The 22,336-nt window shown below is 38.7% G+C and overlaps 1 protein-coding gene across 2 annotated transcripts in view; it reads left to right on the top strand.

Annotated features, from left to right (window-relative positions):
* The window catches only part of SPSB4 (splA/ryanodine receptor domain and SOCS box containing 4), an 87,378-nt gene that overhangs the window by 7,353 nt on the left and 57,689 nt on the right, over nt 1-22,336 (top strand). For both annotated transcript variants that reach the window (XM_042461060.1, XM_042461061.1), the window contains exon 2: nt 17,257-18,116. In XM_042461060.1, coding sequence (XP_042316994.1) covers nt 17,423-18,116 — 694 coding nt within the window. In that variant the 5' untranslated portion in view covers nt 17,257-17,422. The remainder of the gene's footprint in view (nt 1-17,256; nt 18,117-22,336) is intronic.

Here is a 22,336-nt window from a genome sequence, read left to right as displayed (position 1 = left end):
CTAAGTTGTTCCTCATAGGCCGTGGTTTCCAGACCCTTCACCAGTTTAGTCGCCCTCCTTTGGACGTGCTCCAGTTTCTCAACATCCTTGTGGTGCCCAGAACTGGACACAATATTCCAGGTGGGGCCTGACCAGAGCAGAATAGAATGGCACTATTACTTCCCTTGATCTAGACACTATACTTTTATTGATGTAGCCTAAAATCGCATTGGCCTTGTTAGCTGCCGCATCGCACTGTTGACTCATGTTCAATTTGTGGTCTACTTGGACTCCTAGATCCCTTTTACACGTAGTCTCATTCATCCAGGTGTCACCCATCCTATATCTGTGCATTTCATTTTTCCGCTCTGAGTGCAGTACCTTACATTTCTCTGTGTTGAAATTTATTTTGTTAGCTTTGGCCCAGCTTTCTAGTCTATTCAGGTCATTTTGAATTTTGATCCTGTCATCTGGGGTATTAGCTATTCCTCCTAATTTGGTGTCATCTGAAAATTTGATAAGTATGCCCCCAATTCTTTCCTCCAAGTCATTGATAAATATGTTGAATAGCACTGGGCCCAGGACAGGACCCTGTGGGACCCCACTGGCCACTTCTCTCCAGGATGAAAAGGAGCCATTGTTGAGCACCCTTTGGGTTCTGCCAATCAACCAATTAGAAATCCATGTAACAGTTACCTTGTCTAACCCACATCTCACTAGCTTGTTTGCAAGAATGTCATGGGGAAGCATGTCAAAGGCCTTACTGAAATCAAGTTATATTATATCCACAGCATTCCCTTCTTCTACCAAGCTGGTAATTTTATCAAAAAAAGAGATTAGGTTTGTTTGGCATGACTTCTTTCTCTGAAGGGTCACAAGGGTCACAATCCAAAAACAAAAAAATTAATGTGGCAAAAATCAAACTCCTTTTCTCTCTGAGGACAAGGAAATGTGCAAGCATTCTCAATATCCCTAAAATAGAGGTGTTTAAAGTTGCCTTTACTGTAGTTGTTTGATGTCCATCTAATCACTGGTATGCCTGCTAAGGGTCTGTGGCACAAATGTTTTGAAAGCTTTTCTATGCATTTGTGGTCTACCAAGTTTACTTTTTAGGAGTCTTTACTAAGAACAGGGGAAGTAGGACAGATGTGTGTTGGAAGTCAAAGTAAAGGAATGACAAAATATTATGTCACGTTTTGGCCCTAAGTGGTATTCTGAAATCATCTTATTGAGCCACCATTTTTAAAGCAAACATAACTATGACTGAGAAACACCCAAAAGGATCCTCTGCGGGCAGAAAGATGTATAGTCAGTACTTTTCAAATTCAATTCTGTGGGTGGAAATTTTGGCATGGTTTTGGAACTGTGCTGCTGGTCCTGGTGAGCAGTAGTGCCTTTGCACTATAGATTCCTCCTCACCCCACACACCTAGCATCTCTGAACCAAATAGGGGGATATTATACCACATATACTGTAATTGCTATTTCAAGAACTCTTCCCAGCCACCTAAATAATTAAGAATAGGGAGCAATGTGAAGGCTTCTAACGCTGGTACTGTAAAAGCCTAATTTGGATGACACATTCTGTAATGAGGATTGTCTGCCAGCTGAACAGACACTAGAATACTGCCTGGCAGGAAACCAAGGAATGACACTGCATTTGCAGCAATTTATAGCCAATTCAAATAGGGATTTTATTCAGAATAAGGCACTGGATTGACCTCTGGTGTATCTGACAATGGAGCAGGGACAATTTTGTGTGCAGTGGCCTACACAGTTATAACTAGCAGAACTTTCATTTCTACTTTGTTCTTTTTCTCTTCATTACATCCTTATCACAGCTTGGTCTATCAGAACCAAAAAGAGATGCATAGTCAGATGGAAGGTGTTAACAATCCTGTGAAACCACAGCCCTGTCCATTCTAGCATGGATCTCTTTTATTGTGGGTGCCCTATGTGCAGTTTAACACTGATTGTTATTAGTCTAAATGTTAGCGTCTCTAACCTCTTTCCCCAAAACTGAACTGAAGCAGAGCATATTCACTAGGGACACATTTACACTGCAGAAATAATGCAGTTCGACATCACTTTAACTGGATATCCTACAGAATCCTGAGAGTTGTAGTTTTACTCTTTGACAAAGAAGGATAAGAACTTGTAAAACTACAAATCCCAGAGTTCCATAGGATGGAGCTGCATTACTTAAAGTGGTGTTGAACTGCATTATTTCTACAGTGTAGATGTACCCCTAAATCAGAGATGTATATTTTACTATTGGGCAACTTTGGCAGCTGTGGGAGCCTTTGCCCCCTTTTTTTGTTTGTGCAAGAACTTTTTTGGGAACCTAACAGATCGACAAAAATGCCAGAACATAAGCGACCCCCACTCCCAAAAGTCTTAAACTAAAAGTGACCGAAATTCCATTTCTGATTTGCAACCCATTTAAAAGCTGGATTTCTGTTCCTGAAAATTGGGAGGAAGGGCTTTTTTCCCCCCCCCCCCCCCCGAAAGAATAGCCTGGGGAGCTGGGAGGACAGTCCCACAAATAGGTTTGGGATAATCATTGTCTGATGGATGCACTTGGTCCACCCCTTTACTAAGCAATACACTGGTTGTATTGCAAAATTTTACAAATTAGTATACAATCACTGCCAGTTGTAGTGTTATCCTATACATGTCTCCTCAGAACTGAGTCCTGTTACATTAAATAACACTTACACCCAGGTCAGTGGGTGACCAGGCACATTAGTATATAGTATAATGATGACTGATCAGGAGTACTCTGGAGGTCACTATAGTTTAAATCTTCTCTTGGTAAATGTCTGTGTTTCTAGCAACACTGCCTGTCATATTTCTGCATTCAGCCAAAAAGGAGCTTTTGCCACATGCTTGAACTGGGCACCTGATTTAGTTTAGTTTTCTATGTTCCTTTTCAAAATATTATTCTAACACCTCCTAAGCTGCTTATTCACTAGATGGCAGCTTAATAGCTTTGCAGCTTTCTAATGTGGCAGTACTTTATGATTGATGCTACTGACCTGTGCAATACTGTACTGAGATCCTGAGCTATGTGGATTGAAATGTGGAAAATGCAAAATTTAGAAGACTTACCATCTTGGACCACAACCCCCCAAATCTCTGTGCTGGCTGGGGAACTTTTGGAGTTGTAGTGTAAGAAGGAAACTTCCAAACTTTTGTCCACAGAGTCAGCATCAGGTTCTCACCTTCCCAGGGGCTGTAATCCAAAAAGAGATTATTCACAGACTGAAGGGAAAGATGGAAACTAGGCACATCAATATATAGTATAATGATGGCATTGTTCAGGAGTACTTTGGAGGTCATTTCAGGCTAGTTGTAGGACAGCACTGAATGCTAGACTTCTCTCCAGTCTGTGCCCACCTGAATCTCAAGTTCTTGCCTTGGAACTGCTTGAGCAATAGGTTAGGAATTGTTTAAATGGTATTCACCCACAAAGAAATTAGTTCATATTTGAAGTTTTATGCAAGATACATTGATGACATGTTTATTGTTGTCAAAGATCACAGTGAATCAAATGCATCTGTCCATCAGATTAATACTGTCAATCCTTTCATCGAATTTTCTGATTAGCAGGATTGGTTTTCAATTCCTTTTCTAGCTATTTATGCTAAGAATTGTTACAATAGATTATCAGTTTCCAATTACAGGAAACCCACAGATAGAAGTGCCCTTTTACAGTTTCAGAGTTGTTATTCCTGTTCTTTGAAACTCAATCTTCTATACACTCAGTTACTATGATTAAAATAAATATCTCTTATGATCAGTTTACGACAAATGCCAGTAAACTACTATAATCCTTAGAAAGCAAAGGATATCTGTGTCAAGTTCTACAATAAGCATTAATTTAATCTCAAAGCATTGTTAGAAAACATTAATTCCATAAAAACTAGAAACACAGGATTATTTAAATTCATCTATTACATTTAATTTTGCAATTTAAACATTCTTTGAAAACATTGGCACATTCTTTCTAGAGCGGAAATCTGCTCCTCCTAAAATAGGGTTTCAGAAGACCTTTAATCTCAAAGACAAACTGGTATATACAAACATAGTTAGGCCATTACAAACAAGTCCAATATTATCAGGACACCTTGAATTTGGTAGGTATTCTACTGTACATGTCAACAAAGTTTGGATATAAAAGAATTTCTATACACTATTCTAATAAAACATTCAAATTACATTATTTTTCATGTGTTAATCTACTTGTGTTATTTACATTCTTATTTGTCCTTGCAACAAACTTTAAGTTGGAAAAACCTCTCATTTTCATAGGTAGTGTATAACTGAACACAGAAGTACTGTAATATTAAACAAGAATGAAGAGATATTCCTTTTTATAAACTTTTTTTTTCAATTCAAGCACAAGTATAGTTCCTTAAATTATTTGTTATTGAGATAGTTTGTACTAAATCAAGTACCAGTATGAACTCAATCCATTTGCAAAGGGAATGCTTTTGGACTTTTCCTGACCAGAGCGCCATGGGACCATGGCAACCACATGCCTCAGTCCTGACGCTGGCCCCTGCTGTGGTCCCAAATGGTCCATGGTAAGAAGCAGAAAAGATCTGCTGCTTTGGGGGGTATGCATAATCTAAACACCACACCCCCAAGCTGTGTGGAAACTGGTGTTTTATATGCGTCTGTTTTGGGCCTTAGCCTTCCTTCCAGACTCCTACATTAAAGTCAGAATTTGTGCCTAAAATATCTATGGCTGCATACCTGTGCTCTCCTCCTGGAGAATAAATTCCATATTGATTATTGTAGCACATATATGTGACTGCTGCAATTTAGAGAGGGGTAGGGGCACTGTCAGTTTTTCCAGGAGGAAAAACCAGGTAGAAAACTAGCATTCTGTCACAACCTCATGTGAATGTGACAATGGCATCCAACATTCATTCACCAGATTATATTCATGAGTGCAACATATAGGTCTTGAGAGAAGGTCTGTTATGTCACCAAGATTATGGAATTCTCTCCCTACAGAGATACTGTTGACTTTCTCTTCTTCAGGTGTGCTGCAAAACTGGCTTAAGCCCAGTTACTAGTCCTGACTAAAATATGCCTGTTAAATCAATGGGATTAAGGATGAAATAACAGTTAGATTATTTCCATTGATTCAGTTTGTCCAGTCTAGTTCGGCTACTATTTTAATATGGTATATAACGTTTTCATTTAGGTTTGATGATTTTATATACCCACTCTTACACTTTTTAAAATCTGATGTTATAATATGTTGGATTTATTGTTGTATTTGAGTTTACAATGTATTTTGTTAATTAAAAATAGTAAGCTGTTTTGCATTTATAAAATTGGGGGAAGGGGCAGAAATTGTTAAGTTCAGTTCTTAAAATTATTATTGCAATTTTCTGTTTCTGTATGCCCCGTACAAATGGTTCCCTTTTCTCCAAGCTGAAAATGTGGAATGAGGTGTCTTTGATATCATGCCCAATGAAAGAGGAAGATTCTGCTATCCTACTGTGTACTAATTTTTTGAGGGGTGATGTGAGTATTAGATGCACTGTCTTTCTGAGAAGGATATGGTGTAGCCATCATTTCATTTTAGAGGAATGGAGAAGCATATAAGCATAACATGTACATAAAATAGTTTGTTTTGCTTCAGAATTTCCAGCAGTGTTTGTAAAAGCTGCTTTGATTTGTTTGCTGATATAGTAAATGAATTACATATCTATTCAATGTGTTTTGTTTTTGTATGTGCTTATATCTTTACCAGTATAAATAACTATAAACTTTCTAGCAATAAACTTTCTAACAGAACTCCCTAGAGGTGACAGGTCTTTAAACTTTCAAAATCAGTGAAAACACACAAATACACCTCTGCAATTAAATAAAGTGCCTCTATGAAGCAGAAAAATTTGATTGTATTATTTCAGATGTTCTGTTTTTAAGTTAGAGTGAATGAGATTTATGCTGTCATTTTTCATAACTTGGATACACAGTTGAAGATGGTTACTAAAGGATTATGCTTATAAACAAATATGTTAAAGTTATATTTTAAATATATTGTCAACCTTCCCAACTTAATTACATAATGGAACATTTAGAATCAAGTTGTCTAAGCTATGAACATATATGTATTTTGATGGAATATAATACATTAGGATGCCATCCATTATTTGTATTATTGGGATTAGTGTCTTGAATGATCTGTGATTGCTAATTTTTGCTGTTTGTATGAGTTGGCCATGTGCCGTAAATAAAAGTCATTCACAGTTGGTTTCTCTGGTGTCTATTTTAAAATATTCACATCTTACCCATTTTATTATTAGCACAGATTCCACTATGACCCAAACTTTTTTCTGTCAGTCTTCCAGAATCCTGTCATGCTTTCTTTTACACACAAAAAGTTTTAGCCACAAATATTGCCTATGAGGATCCAGCATGCTATAGGTGATTTAAGTGATTCATTATAATTTTGGATACCAGGTTTTGAATCCTTGCTCTGCCATGGAAACCTTCTGTGTGATCTTGGGGAAGTCAGATTCTCTCAGCCTAAGAGGAGGGCAAAGGCATTCTCTCTCTCTCTGAACAAATCTTGCCAAGGAAACTATGTACACCTCAGGATTACCATAAATCAGTAATGACTTAAAGACACACAACATCAACAGCATTGCTTCTGAACTATAGTAGATCCTTCTTTTTAATAATTTTTTATCTCACCCTTTCCCCTAGGAAGTTGTGAGAACTTGCTTATTCTTAGTTCTCCTTATTTTCACAATGATCCTAAGATATACAGTGGGCCCTTGGCATCCACTGGGTTTTGTACCAGGACCCCCTGTGGATAACAATATCCATGGATATTCAACTCCCATTATATACAATAGGATAGTAAAATGGTGTCCCTTATATAAAATTTCAAAATATTTTTTTCCTTTTTTGGATTTATTTAAAAATAATATTTTCAAGCTGTGGATGGTTGAATCCGTGGATGCAGAATCCATGGATATGGAGTCCAACTGTATTTTAGGCTGAGAAACAGTGACTGACTCAAGTCAACATTTGTAAATGTCAACCTAGCTACCTCCCCCCCCCCCTTTCAAAGCTTAACTACCATTGTAGTTTGAAGGGGGGCATACAGTCCAGTGGCAATATGTGTAAATATATTTACGTAGAGAGAGAGTCAGAGGTTTTATACATCTCACATTGCAGTCAGCCCCCATATTCATGGGGCTTAGGGGAACAGCCCCCCTCCCCCGGCAAAATTGGAAAGCGATTGAATATGAGCAAAATTATAAAGAAAAATTGCAATTTCTTTTAACCTGAGAGATAACTTCTCTAGTAATCTTTAGGTCCTCCAGGATGACTCTATGGTAAATTCCAGCAGAAGTTGATAATAAAATTGCACTGGAGGACCTAGAGTAGAGGGAACATATTAATCAAATCTGCAAATCTACAAAAGGAGACCAGAAAATGTGGGTGGCCAACTGTAGTTTTAATTGTCTGGCTTAATACCACCAGAATGGACATCTATTTCTCCATAGAATTAAGGCAGTGAATGTCCATCACAGTTCTAAGAATGCTTATTTGAAAATAGGCCCAACAGACTTCTTGCCCGATACATTAAGATGACATGTAACACACCCACTAATGTTTTAAAAAAAAACCAGATGTTTATAAACTAATAGTAATGTTCTTGAACTGGAATGCATACTCAGAAATGGGACATGACTTGTCTCTTTATTCTAAATCCATTATGTACTGACTGGTGGTCAGCTGCTTTCCTCTCAGATCTATCCAGACCCAGTCACCCTCAGCTTTATGCTACTGTTTAGGTTGGTGTTCTTCTTTTATGGTAGAAAGAAGCTTTTTCCTCTGCCTTTCATCCTCCTTCCTCCCCCAAGCTCCCAGTAAAGGTCAGCTAAGTATAGATGTTACTATGCTGTGTTCTGTATTGTAAAATGCCTATTGTTGAACTGTTGGAAATTACATTCTAAGCTTGCTAGTTTAGGCATCTGTAACTAAGATGATTAGTTTACTAGAGAAACATGCAAATGTGTTTTACAAGATAGAACTTGGTTTCTTTTGCTGCTGCAGTTTTCATAAATAGTTGTCTAGCAATATAATGTTAAGATTCTCAGTTCACTTGGTTTTAAAATTTGTTTTAAAATTTAAAATTTGCATATTGTCTTGGATATAAATAAGTACACGTCAAGCAGCTTAGTTGCTAAACATTCTGCAGGTACTGTCCAGTTAATGTGCTATGTACTTTTATTAGTTTATTTAATTTCTTTAATAAATGATGGTATAATTCATGATCTACATCCAATTGTTAGTCCCAGCTACAACAAACCCATTGACACAGTAGTTAAGTGCTGGTTTACTGAATTCCCTCTCATTACTGGATTTGGCCTTTATGTGTAATCTATAAGAAAGTGCTAATGACTTTAAAAAGTTTCATTTATTAATTGGTGTGGCACTTGATCTTAAGTGAGGGCTTGTTTATTGAGAAGTCAGTCTCACTAAACTCTCTGAGGCTTACTCTTCATGTAGGTTTGCACAGAATTATCTTGATCTTAGATTCTTCTCTTTCTTGAGGTAGCAGACCATTCTTGGGTAATTATATTGTGCTTCCTTTCATGGTCTTTGTAAAGATTAAGTAGCTTGCATAGCTCAGGCTTAAAAATACAGTTGGTTCTCTTATTAAAAAATTGTTTGGCAAACAAGATTCTGTAGGTAATAAAGTAAAATGGTGCCTCTTAATGTCTGTGCTGTTTGAAACATTTTCCAAAACTGCAGTGCTTTTTGGAAACAATTCAACATCATGAATATTCTGAGAAACATGATACTAAGCTGTAAATCTTCAGTAGCAACTAACCTGTTGAATTCATTCAGGCTCCATTCATGTTCTTATAATTGAAATTCTCCTAACAGTATTGCCACACACTATAAAGTGATCTCTCTTCTGCCAGCTCCCAAACCACCAGTCTTCCTTAGCCATTATGTTTTTGAATGCTATTGTCCCATAATCAACAGTTGATGGTGGACATTTGAAAGTAAAGAATGCCTGTTCTCAGTGGGGTGTATTCTTGCCTTTTGTCATTGGCAAACTAATCAACCTCATTTTGAGTGCTTGGGTGAGCGATAATACTTCCTCTAAATTATACCAGTAAGGCTCTCCTCCAGGGAAGGCTGTGTAGTCCCTTAATCTCTAGTACAATTGGCAGCTTTCTTCAGTGTTATAGTAGCTCTCTTAATGAAAGTATATCATTCACAAAGTTCTTCTTTTTTGTTTCATCCCCCGCCTTCCTCCTATGCTCTATCTCCACCATCCCTTTACTAAAAGGCATCATCTGTTAGAATGTGAAGGTGCCAATGTGTGTAGACTAGAAAAGTGAGCAGCAAATTGTTTAGATATTAAACCAGAGGGAACAGGGCTGCCCCTACCATTAGCCCATCTTAGCTGGGGTAGGAATGCTACTTTCCTGACTGTTCCTTCTGAATTTTCCGATCTTTGCCGATATTGGAAAACCAAGGTCGGTAAGCTACACATCTGTTGTGCACTCCTCAAAATAGCCCATTGTTCAGGTATGACAGAGGATGCTCTTCCATCAGAAATATTTCAGTAAGATTTAATTGTAAGGACAGTTGTATAGCTGTACTTTTGAACAGGATTGGTTTAAAACATTTTTTTTGTTTGCTTGTTTAACTCTTTTTGTTTTCTCCAGCATTTTTATTGAGGTAAGTTTTTTTAAACTACTCCACCACATACTGTATGTAGCCCCCCCTTATCTTGATATCCCCAACATTGAATTCTTAGACAATTTGATTACTTACTTGGGGTTAGGTGCCATCTGCACACCATCTTATAGTCAGCCTCTGGATTCACAGATACTGCATTCACAAATTCAACAATCTACTGCTTGAAAATATTTTTTTAAAAATCCCCAAAGCAAACCTTGTTTTTGCCATTTTATATAAGCCTCACCACTATACCATGTCACTGTAAATAATGAGACTAAAGCATCCATGCATTTTGGTATTTGTGGGAGTGGGGGGTCCTGGAGCCAAACCCCAGTGGATACCAAGGACCCACTGTATACACATTTTATTTTAAATTACTACTCAAAGTAAAATTTATTTCTTTGGACCACAGTTTTCCCCACACATCCATCTGAATATCCCCCCCCCCCCCAATTTGGAACTACCATACCATGTACTCTTTTACAAGTTCATCTTTTTACACTTTTTATACACTTTTTAAATTATATATTAATTGCCTTTACACAGTTCTAAATAAAATTCATTTTTTTCATCCTCTATTGCTACATTTATCTCCCTTTGAAACATGTCTAGAACTAGCCTGGACAAAATTGATCTGGGTTAAATATCCAAGATGTCTAACCAGATATTGGATTTGAATAAATAACAGAAAGCAGTGGAAATTTAGAAGGAAAAAAAGATGTATTTGCTACGACTAGAGATTACTGGACAACTAAACTACCTTAAGGATTTTGCTGAAAAACAGTTCAAAGATATCACAGCATCAGTTCAGAATCTCACAGCTACTACTCATAAACATGAACAGGAGTGTTCTTACAACTCAAAGGGAACTGCTATTTTATGGCAGGATTTAGAGAAGGCACAATAGGAATTGTGAGGATCAGTTTAAAATCAAGGAAAACACAGAGTATAAAATTAGAAGGGTTGGCTGGTTAAAAATAGGCAGTCTTAAAAACTATGACAAGTCTTATAAACAGCTCTCCAGAATAGCTTGATGATAAGATCATTGTTCCGGATCTTCCTAGAAGAGCCAGGGACCTCTGTCCTCATGCCAGACAGCTCTTTGAAATGTGTTCCTCTGAGCCACCTGGCCTGTCTGCCTCTGCCACCAGTCACTCTGAGGTTAGAGCAAGTGGCCCACTGGGTGCCTCATTTTGACTTCAGAATAAAGCAGCTTACACATTTGACATGAGGAAGGGGGAGATGAAGAAGATTCCTTTCATCTGGGGAATCCATGTTGACTAACTTGGTGCTGATTAGCTCTACAGCCAGGATCCATTAGAGCGGATCGTGATGTAAGGAGTGGAGAAGGACAGGTAGAGTGGGATACTGACTTCTGGATGCCTGCTGAGATTGTACTCTTCGTGGTTATAACTATCCGAATCCAATCCCAGTAGTCTAGAGGGTGAATTTGTCCAGCTACCCCAGGGGGAGAAATTCAGGATGTTATACCCTGAGAAGCTACAATCTCTGCCACGCCTTTAAGCCCAGGCTGGGAATTGCTTTTGTGGTATTGGGTGCCTCAATCCTGGATGAGCGATCTCTCTCCTATGACCATACCAAATCCCCCCTGTACTTTAGTCACTCCATTGATGGAGCCTTGGAAGCACTAAGGCTGGGAAATTTCTGGGAAATTAATAATTTCAAAGGAGATTTTTAAAGGAAGACATAACATGTGATTGGTGGAGAAGTAAAAGGGAAATAATATTGGAAAACCAAAAGAAAGAGTTAATACTTAAGAGAGAATGAGAATGAGAATGAGAAGGAATTAGAAAGAAAGTATTGGAGAAGGACTGAAGGAGAAAGGAGAAGTAAGAATAGGAGAAGGGAAAGAAGAGAAAAAAGAGAAGGCTAATTAAAATAGAATTAAAAGATTACTAAGGAAAAGGAAAGAATAGGGAGGATGCAATAGGAAGGAAGGAAGGAAAGAAAACAAAGTAGGGGGCAAATAGATATTAAATAGGGAAGTATATTGATTTAGTGTTATTACTGTTTAATCTAACTGCTGAAATTTACATTTTAGACGTACATTTTTGTATTCATGTATATGTTTTTATGTCTGTGTCTTGTGTTTTATGTTTTACTTATTATAAGACCAATAAAAATATTTCCAAAAAAAAAGAAAAAAAAAAGAAGAAGAAGAAGCGGTAAGCCTGGTGGAAGTAGTGGGCAAGAGCAAGTCCCCCAACATTTCAGGACAGTCTACTGCAAGAAGCCATGACAGCATCATTGGGGAAAAAACACAAGTGGATTTCTGTGCCTACCTATGATAGGTGACAGGAAGGAAAGAGAAAAAACAATATAGAAGACCTTTTTTAGAGAGAGAGAGAGAGAGAGCAGAGAACAAGAAGAAAAAGGCTGAGTGAAACGAGATAGTGAACAGCCCAGAGGCAGGGACTAGACTGATTGCTCCCCCTGGTGGTTGGTTTTCCTGCCTACCAGTCCAAAGAAAAGGAGCAACCCACTACGTGATGTTTTCCCCTCCACTACTGGAAAAGTTCTTTTGCATTTTCTGTGTTGAGTTAATGACATTCAGAAGGGAGCAGTAAAATGTTGGGCAACATTAGCAGACTCAGATAGCTTGAGTGACACTTTGCTGAAGAATTAACTGTATTTCATGTCGGTCCCTGCTCTAACCTTTTCTGCTGTCTGTAATTCCTTGCTCTGTTCTGTTCTACCTGTCTGAACTTGCCAAACAACAAACTACTCTCTGCATTTTAAAGACGAGAAACATAAAAGTACTGCAGTCACAAGGTTGTGAGTTCGATCCCATAGGCTCCAAGGTTGACTCAGCCTTCCATCCTTTCATAGGCTGGTAAAATGAGTACCCAGCTATTTGGAGACAGTTAGCTTACAGATTGTAAACTGCTTAGAGAGTGCTGAGTTCTCTGATAAACGGTATAGAAATGTACATTTGTCCCTCCATATTCGCTAGGGTTAGGGGAACAAGACCCCTGTGAATATGGAAAACCGCAAATAACAAAAAGACTGTTTTTACCTGAGAGGACACCTCTCTAGGAATCTCTAGGTCCTCCAGTGCAACTCTGTAGTCAATGTCAACATACACTGACCATAGAATGGCACTGGAGTAGCTACAAATGGTCTTTCAGTGCAACTTTTCGTTAAAGTTGACCACAGAGTTGCACTGGAGGACCTAGACCAGGGGTCGGCAACCTACGGCCCATGGGCCGCATGTGGCCCGCCGAGGCCTAGGGACTGGCCCCAGCCTGGCACTGCTGCAGATTGCTGCTGGGCCCTCTGGCCTCTGGCGCAGGTGCACGGGGGCCTCTGGCGCAGGGCAAGCGGCAGGCAAAGGGGGCAAGGAGGAGCAAGGGGGGGCAAAGGGAGGCAATTGTCTATAGAAGCCTCAGAAGCATGCATTTATATTAACATTTTTAAAAAAATCAGCAGGTTTTTTTGTGTCCTCCATTTTTTTAAAATTAAAAGTGTCCTCCATTTTAAATGTTTGTCCTACATTTGTCCCAGTTTATTTATTTATTTATTTATTTTAAAAAATTATTTACTTTTTTTTTTGGCTTCAGCCCCCCGAGTTGTCTGAGGGACAGCAACCCGGCCCCCGGGTCAAAAAGGTTGCCTATCCCTGACCTAGACAGTCCTAAAGAGAACATATTAATGAAATCCGTGAATAATCAAAGTCGCAAATACCAAAGCCGCAAATATGGAGGGATGACTGTATGTGCTATTGCTATTGCTGTAAAAGCTTGGTGCTGTATAGCCGTGCATCTCGAGCTATTGGAGTGAGGGAACCAGCCTTTTTTTTCCCAGTTGTGTCAGGGACCAGTACAATATTTGTGCCCTTTGGTTACAATTGTTCGTTTCCAGGACACTTAATAAGGACTGACAGCCAGGTGCTCAGGGGGTAGCATTGTTCCATTGACCATAACTTTGAGTAGCACTACTATAGTGGCTCTTTGGAATCTGCTGGGATTTGGTTCCAAGACCTCCCATGGATACCAAAATTTGTGGATGCTCAGGACTCATCAAATATAATGGCATAGTAAGATGGTGCCCCTTATATAAAATGGCAAAATCTAGAGTTGCTTTTTGAAATTGATATCTTTTTGGAATATTTTCAAGCTGTGGATAGTTAAATCCATGGATAAAGAATCCATGGATATGGAGGGCCAACTGTATATAGTATATTTGGGACAATTCGCAGAAATTTAAATGCTCATATGAAAGTTATAACTGTCCCTTGTGTAAGTTTGCAACTTACAGAAGATGCATGACCTGGCAGCTGGCATTCAGAAGTATCCTCTTGATAGGTGTTGGGAGGAGAACAGGGAAACTAGTAACATGGAAATGCCTCTAGCATTGGAGTGAGTCTTGGACCTTTTGTGGAAGGTGGAAACACCTGAGGTGGTGCAAAGAAGTCCTTGGGAGCTGCACATAGACTGTGGGATGCACAATACCACCCATGGCCTATGTAATGTTTGTTGAATGTTTTCCAGTAGTTCTGTGTATAGCACTAAATGTGATGTGCACAGACGTGTATTGGACTGCTTCCCCCCATCCCACCCCCCAGACAGTGAAATCACATTTCCTGGCTTATATTTTTGTAAGATTCCAGTTTCACAGTTAGTGCTGAGAATAACATTCTTTAATATCTTGGCACTTAAGTGAAAGCACTGGGAAGTGAAACTGATACTCTTTTTCCATCTAACATTCAGCTTGCTCTCTGGTGTGTGTGCAAACAATTCTCTTAACCTGATCATTTTCCAGCTGCATGAAGTATGCTTGTGAAACCCCCAACAGAAAATTGTCTCCTTCCTATAAAATTTAATGAAGGCTTCTCAAAAGACTAGACTGTGGTTTACCCACCCACCCATCCCCAGCAGTTGCCTAACAGCTGAGTGCACCCTTTTCCTACTGTGTGTATTTGTATGTTCCTTCAAGTCATGAATTTTTCATAGGGTTTTCTTAAACAAGGAATACTCAGAAGTGGGTTTGTCAGTTCTTTCCTCTGAAATATAACCTATAGCACTTGGTGATTTCCCATCCAAGTACTAACTATGCCTGACCCTACTTAGCTTTCAAGATCAGGTGGGATCTGGTGCCTTTAGCATATTCAGGACCATATTTCATTGGGTGGCTAACCTCCCCTATTTTATTTGGAGGGGGGCAGCACAATAAGTGTCCAATAAATAATTCAGTTATTGAAACATTAAAACTTTTAGGAGAGTAGCAGGAAATTGAATGGGCCTTTAATGAATTCCCATGAGTTGTTTTGTTGTTATTACCATGGGTACTTTTTGTGTGTACACAACATTAAAAAGAACAACTTGGTGTGTAATATAGGAAAATTTTGAAAGCTTAAATGCTCAGGCTCAGCTTGAGTTGCATCTTTCAGGTGGATCAGAGGCAAAGATAACTGGTAAAAAGTGTAAAGTTATCCTGAAATGTACATCCCAGAAAGAGATTCCACCTCAACATTTGGAAGAATATTCTGACAGTAACAGCTGTTCAACAGCGGAACACACTCCTTGGAGAGTGGTGGAATCTCCTTCTTTGGAGGTTTTTAAACAAGCTGAATATCTATCTGTCAGGGGTGCTTTAAGTGTGTGTTCCTGGATGGCAGGGAGTTGGACTGGATGGTTCTTGCAGTCTCTTCCAAATCTATGATTCCATGATTCTATGAAATTTTCTGCATTGTTTTGGGAACGATGCACTGGTAACTGTGCTGCTACACAGAAAATCTTGGTCTAGTTATATGTGGTGATATGGTTTACCTCTTAATTGAGAATACCTGGATTATTTCTGGTTTGGCAAACTCACTTCCATTTCCATATCAGCCTATTGGAAAGTTTATTGTGTTCCTATTGGCCCTGTATTTGTCTATAGTTCATATAGGCTAGGTGCTTACTCAAAGGGTTCATGTAGCTCTCTGAAAGCTAGTAATCAATGTTCATTGTTGTTTCATGCTGTCACATCAACTTCAACATAAGTTTTTAATTTTTAAAATTTATTTGTATTATAAATATTCCTTAACTTGTAGGTATATTGTGGGGCAAAACACATGGGTGGGAAGGAGTGGCCAGAAGCTGCTACTGGCCTGATTGCCCTGGGGCTGTGGTGAACACGTGCCATGGCCATGAGAGCACTTTCTGCTCCAGTCCTAAATGGACTTCAGCAAGGAGTGGAAAATAGCCGCTCCTTTTTGGGCCATCTTGGGCAGCCACGGTGTGACTTCTAAGTGCTCCGGGGATGTGCTTCATCTAAATGCCACACCCCCAGAGCGGCCAGAAGTGGTCCCTTTCTGCCCATCTGTTTCAGGCCTATAACATTCAGTTCCCTCTCCCCTTTCTTCTCACCCCCAATCTTAGTTAATAACCTAAATATATATCATTATCTATCACTGTAAATCTAACACTTCTGCATAGTATTAGCAAATGGATTCATAACATTCAAAATACATTTTCCCAAAAGAAACTTTGATGAGAAGGTAGATTAAATCCAAAGTTCACATGAATAAAATGAGAAATAAGTTTCCCAAACTTCTTCAAATTGTCTTCTTCATTTTCTCCTCTTGCTAAACTCATCTTGTCTGCAAGCATTATGGTGACCTGATGAATGATGTCCTCTAGGAGCTCTGGTCATAAAGAGTCTGCTCAGGGCTTGCTAACTTAAGGTCATTGGTTTTATTGAATCAATGAATCCATAATGTAGGCTTCCTCTTTTCCTACTTTCAGCTTTTCTCCCAGCATTCTCATCCCTTCCAATGAGTTAATTGAAAAGGACATTGAACAGGAAGCATCATATATTAAAAATGTTGATATGGTATGTTGTACACCACTACCTAAGACTCCATTTATATTTTAAAACCAAAGACAGTACAGGATAATCTGGTGAGGAGATGCCTGTCCAATGTTCTTTCTCTCATGCTTCCTCTCTGAATCTCACCATGAAACTATAAAATAAAATTTGAACTATATATTGAAGGATATGGCATTTGTAAAGGTGAAGTATTGGTTTCACAGCTGTTTGCTATCACTGTGACATTCTAGGCTGTATTCCCTCAAAAGGAATTGTTACATTAAAGAGGCAGATTTAGTTAGAAAAGGGTTAGAAGTAAGAATAAAAACTTGCCAAAATATTTCTTTGAGGCATTGTAAATAAATAATTGCAAATGGATGGTCTTATTCATACCTGATAATGAAGGAAAAGCTCTTTGTACAATGTGACAGCAATGACTAGGCTATATGGGTGGAAGGGCAAAAGGTGTAGAATGTCTGAATCTATTATGAAGAGAAGGAAATTGCTGTCTGTACTCTGAACACTATGGGCTCAATATATCCAGCTGACAGTCTGGCTAGTGAATACTGTAGTACAAAGGCTGTGAAGCCAAGAGTTATCAGTTTTTCATATTAAAGTAACTTGGCACCATAATAAAAATCCCCTTTTTTCCTTTTTTTTAAGGCTACACATGTAGGTTATAAGCTGGCTACTTCTTAACTGCCAACTCTCTGTTTTATTTCAGGAATGTGTTTTCACAAAACATTGGCTCTAAAAGGGTCCAGACAGGAGAAGTAAATTCCATCAACACACACCGAGTTGTTGGCTCAGCTTGAAAGTGCTTCCATGAGTTAACACTGGGCCGAGATCAGCCCTTCATTCCCCACAGCCAAGCAATCTGCAGATGAACAATGGGCCAGAAAATCTCAGGGAGCATAAAGTCTGTTGATGTGCGTGAGCCCCCTTACAGGCCAGTCAAACGAGAACTAAGGGGACCAGATTTCTGCAAGCCTGCACGACTGGATATGCTGCTGGATATGCCACCAGCCCATTTGGAGGTCCAACACAAAAATGCTTGGAACAATGAAGATCGATCTTTAAATATATTTGTGAAGGAAGATGACAAACTAACATTTCATAGACATCCAGTTGCCCAAAGCACAGATTGCATTCGGGGTAAAGTTGGCTATACAAGGGGCCTGCACGTTTGGCAGATTCACTGGCCCACCAGGCAACGAGGAACTCATGCTGTGGTTGGAGTGGCAACAGCAGAAGCTCCTTTGCATTCTGTAGGATATACGTCATTGGTTGGTAGCAATAGTGAGTCATGGGGCTGGGACCTTGGCCGTAATAAACTTTATCACAACTGTAAAAACCAGCCTGGGGTGACATATCCTGTATTTTTGGAACCAGATGAGTCTTTTGTACTCCCAGACTCCTTACTGGTGGTTTTGGATATGGATGAAGGGACGCTTAGCTTCATTGTGGATGGACAGTACCTTGGAGTGGCCTTCAGGGGACTAAAAGGGAAAAAACTCTATCCGGTAGTCAGCGCAGTCTGGGGACACTGTGAAATTACAATGAGATACATCAATGGACTTGATCGTAAGTGTTTCATCACAATTTTTATTCTCTTTTTCAGAACACCTAAATATGTCTAATTGTTTCCAAATGGATGGTAAGGGTCAGGGTGCACTTGCTGGTTCTGATGAAAGATGCTCCTGTTCTAAAATGAATTCTACATCCCAGTATTTTCCCATGCTTTTTTCCCTTACTGTTGTTTTCCAGAATGATTTTTTGGGGATTTATAGAGAGGTTCATACATTGTTTCTTTTCTTTTCTTGCATAATATATGTTTTTACAAGACAGGATTTCACATTATTGCAAGAATACAAACATGTAGTTCAGCGGCAAAAGGTCAAATTTCACAATATTTTATTCTTAAAATTTATAAAACAAATCCTTGTCTAATAGAATGCATTGCAAATTTATGATTTTTTTCTTCGTTTCTTTTTTTGTTTGGGTTTGCTTTTTTGGAAATCGGGGTAGAACTCATTATTCTGATCTGAACAATAAGGTTCTGAGGCTTGTGTTTGTTTAAAAGAAGTTCTCCTTTTGATATGGGAGAAGATTACATCCATGTGTAGCTCTAGATTACAATCTGGTTTCTTGTGTTCAACATTCCCCAGTGTATTTATGCAGTTGATTCTATGGATGAATCTATATTTGTATTTGCATGAGTTTATCCAACACTGTGCTCAAAAATCTAGTACTTTGTGTATTTGAATACAGGCAATCAGTATGCAGAATGAGTTATACAGGCACAGTGGGAACCAGAGAATTTTTATAGAGGAGGAGAATTCTTTAATCTCCTCTCTTTAGCCTGATCTAAGAGAAATTATGCTTCCTGTCTCTGCAGTTTGCTGAACATGCTTTACTAAAGTATTCCCAAAGATACAGGTGTTTGCCTGCAATTCATACAGACTTCTGAATCTTGCCTCACTATACCTTTGCTTTGTTGTTTTAAGGATGTGCACCGATGTATTTCTGTGTGCTGGATTGATAGAAACATGGAAAGCTTGTTTTGTGAAGCTGCTGCTCTCCTTTTGCATTTGAAACATCAGTATCGGTAACATTGCCCAAACTAATAAAAGGAAACACCCACCCACACTGACCCAGCTCACCGACTCTTTTCCTGCCAAAATGAAGCCTAAGGCCTGCTGCACAGAACAGGACGACCACATGGCTGGTGGATACTCATGGCACTGCTGCATGGTCAGAACTCTTGGCAGACGTGTGTATTTTTGTCCATGCATGTATATGTGCATTCATGCAAGTGTGCTGTTTCTCACTCTCTCTCTCACTCCATTGTACTACACAAAAAGTGCCATGACTTAAACATAGCTGGACTGGATAGGAATTGGTTTTACTGCTAGCTGTGTACGAAGAGACTACTTCCATTCCATTGCCATTGCTCCTGTGAAAGCTGGGTTGGGGCCACAGCAACCTCATACCACAGCCCTAATCGGCAAATTGCCGCTCCTTTTTGAGCCAGTGGATTACAGCGCTACTGCAGTGTGTAAGTGTTGCACTGCTGGATGTCTTGAAGCCGGCCTGTGTTTGGGAGAGCTGATGGCATGACATTTGCTTCTGGGTGGCTTCAGAGGAGATGGCGTCAACACGCTCTGAAGCCGTTCAGAAGCTGGCACAAAGGGGTGATCTGTTTCACCCCTAAGTGTTTAATTCAGTTTTGGTTTTATTCTGAGAACCCTAAATGTGGTATCTGGCTCAACAAAACCACTGAATTAAAAAAAAAGGCAAAGCATGTGTGGTGCCTCTGGCTGCAGCCTTCTTAACTGTATTCCCTTACATTTTAACTTCACAAAGGATGTCTTAAACCATTCTCCTTATGAACTTTCCCATTTTATGTGTGAATTGTTATAAAACCACAAAAGCTTGGGCCCTTTAATTTCTTCTACCTTAATAACTGCATTTTAAGATAAAACTCTCCCATCAGGAATTTTTATCAATGGAACATTTGCCAGCACACTGTAGCTGTAATGAAAATTCTGCAACTTAAAAAGAAAGATGAAAGCGCCAAATATTCTATAGCATTTGGCTATTAGCTAGAAAGAATACTTGTTTTCACTTGAAGTGCAAAAAAGGTTTGTGTTTCCTTGGGAAGCTGACAAAAGCTAGCTGAATAAAATCTGAGCCGTAAGCAAACGGAAATGACCCTGAGCAATGTCATGTTCTGCTTGGAGAATAAAAAAATATGGGCAACTTTACAGACAAAGGAAACTTATTTCCCCAAAGAACATGTCCGTCCAAAACTTTCAGTAGTATATTATGTAACAACACACTTACTGTTTTGTTTTTCTGTTATGGTTTACTTGAGTAGGAAAAAAAGAGGGGAAAAAACTTTTAAAAGATTATTTGCCTTAAAATTTTGTAATAGCTTCATTCTATAAGATACTCAGAATTCATTTTGCTCTCTTTCTACAGTGATTTCGTTCCAGTGCAATATTTTATTCATTTTTCTCCTAATGCAGAAGCCTGATCAAATTACTTGAGCATCTAGTTTGTTTATCTCAGAAAATCTGTTATATATGAATACTAACTCAGGCAAGTAGAGGCAAGGCATGTAGACTCCCTTGCTGCAACAGCTCCACTGATTGTTTCTCTGTTTCTGGACACAATTAAAAGTGCTGACCTTGATCTATTATACGGCTGTATCCTTACAAAACTGCTCATGTTTTGAGATCTGCTGGAGCAGATCTCTATCCCACCACCTTCACATGTACATCTGGTGGGAACACAGGAGATGACCTTCTTAGTGGCTGCCCACAGGAGCTGGAACTCCCTTCCCAGAGAAGTTAAATAGACATCTTCCCTACTTTCATTCTACAGACAGATGAAACCCTTTCTGATTTGACTATAGATCCCAGAATTCTATAGTCATGTAATTTAACGTGGTTGTAGTGCACAATATATCTTGTAAGCACTGGAATGGAAGTTATCCTTGGCGAGTAAGTGCTTCTTGGACCCAAGTACAGGGGCAAAAAGGCAAAATGTTTTTGGAAAGGAATTAGAGTAAGTTGTTAGCCATTGGTAAAATTCAATGACGATATTTCCATTTAGGACAACCAGACCATACCCTGTGGAGGTTGTAGCAGTGGCCTTTTCTTTTCTTTTCCTTTTTGTCTCAAATAACCTCTGAAGTCTGAGAAAGGAAAATAGGCTTGGAACATTTTTTTTCCTGAACTGCTAATGATATTTCACAAATAATTACAAAAATGTTACATTTTTAGCTCAAGAAAATTAGATTGCACTTATATTATGGAGCCTGGCTAAAGAATTGAATACAGAGCAGTAATTGCTTGCTTTAGATCTTTACAGGTTTCTAAAGAAATAAAATGATCATCATGCTCAGAGCCTAAAGCCTTGCTTACTGGTATTGACATTATTATTATTATTATTATTATTATTAATAATAATTAATTAACCTTTATTTATAAAAAACTAATTAGGAAAGTTAGCAAACTTTCTCTGAGTGTGGGATAGGAAACATTCCTGTCCCTGTCACTTCTAACATATCACATTCTATCACATCTCTTCCAACTATAACTTGCGGGTGGGGAGGGGGTCCAGAACGGATCACCCTGCATTTGTTTATTTTTTACTCTTCAGTTGCAGGATTCCATTTGTAAAGACAGCTTAAACGTAATTCAAAATAAATAAAATATAGAGTGCTTTATAGTGATACTAAACCAGGTTAGAACTACCACAAAAATAATATTAAAAAGAGAGGCTTTGAATGGCTACTCATTCATGGAAGCCTACCGAGTGACCTTGGGCAAGTCATACTCTGAACAAATCTTGCTGATAAAACTCTGTGTGGTAGGTTCACCTTAGGATCACCATATGTTGAAAATGATTTAAGCACACAACAACACCCTTCTCATAATTGTATCCATATGAATGCTTCAAAAATATATTTTAATGTGTTTTCTGTTGTGGAACGGCCATGTACTAAATCAGAGGTGGGAAACTATGGAGCAGGGGAACACTTTTCACTTGCCCAAGTGCTCAAAGATTGTACATTTTTCTTTATTTATTTACTGTAAAATGTTAGATAGATTTAGCTTTGTTCATTGAATCTTATTCAGTATGTACGATTAAATTGAAGTTATTAAATGCATTCTGAAGTAAACAAACAATTACATTCAAACAAATTAACAGAAGCAGATGAAAATCAGCTGCAAGTAGGTAAAACTGTATGGTCAATAGGATACTGATAGTCCCAGATTCATAGAGATATGTAG

Source organism: Sceloporus undulatus, chromosome 3, assembly GCF_019175285.1.
Source record: "Sceloporus undulatus isolate JIND9_A2432 ecotype Alabama chromosome 3, SceUnd_v1.1, whole genome shotgun sequence".
Lineage (NCBI taxonomy): Eukaryota > Metazoa > Chordata > Lepidosauria > Squamata > Phrynosomatidae > Sceloporus > Sceloporus undulatus.
The sequence above is the reverse complement of the archived record's forward strand: the minus strand, read 5'-3'. Positions and strand labels throughout refer to the sequence as shown.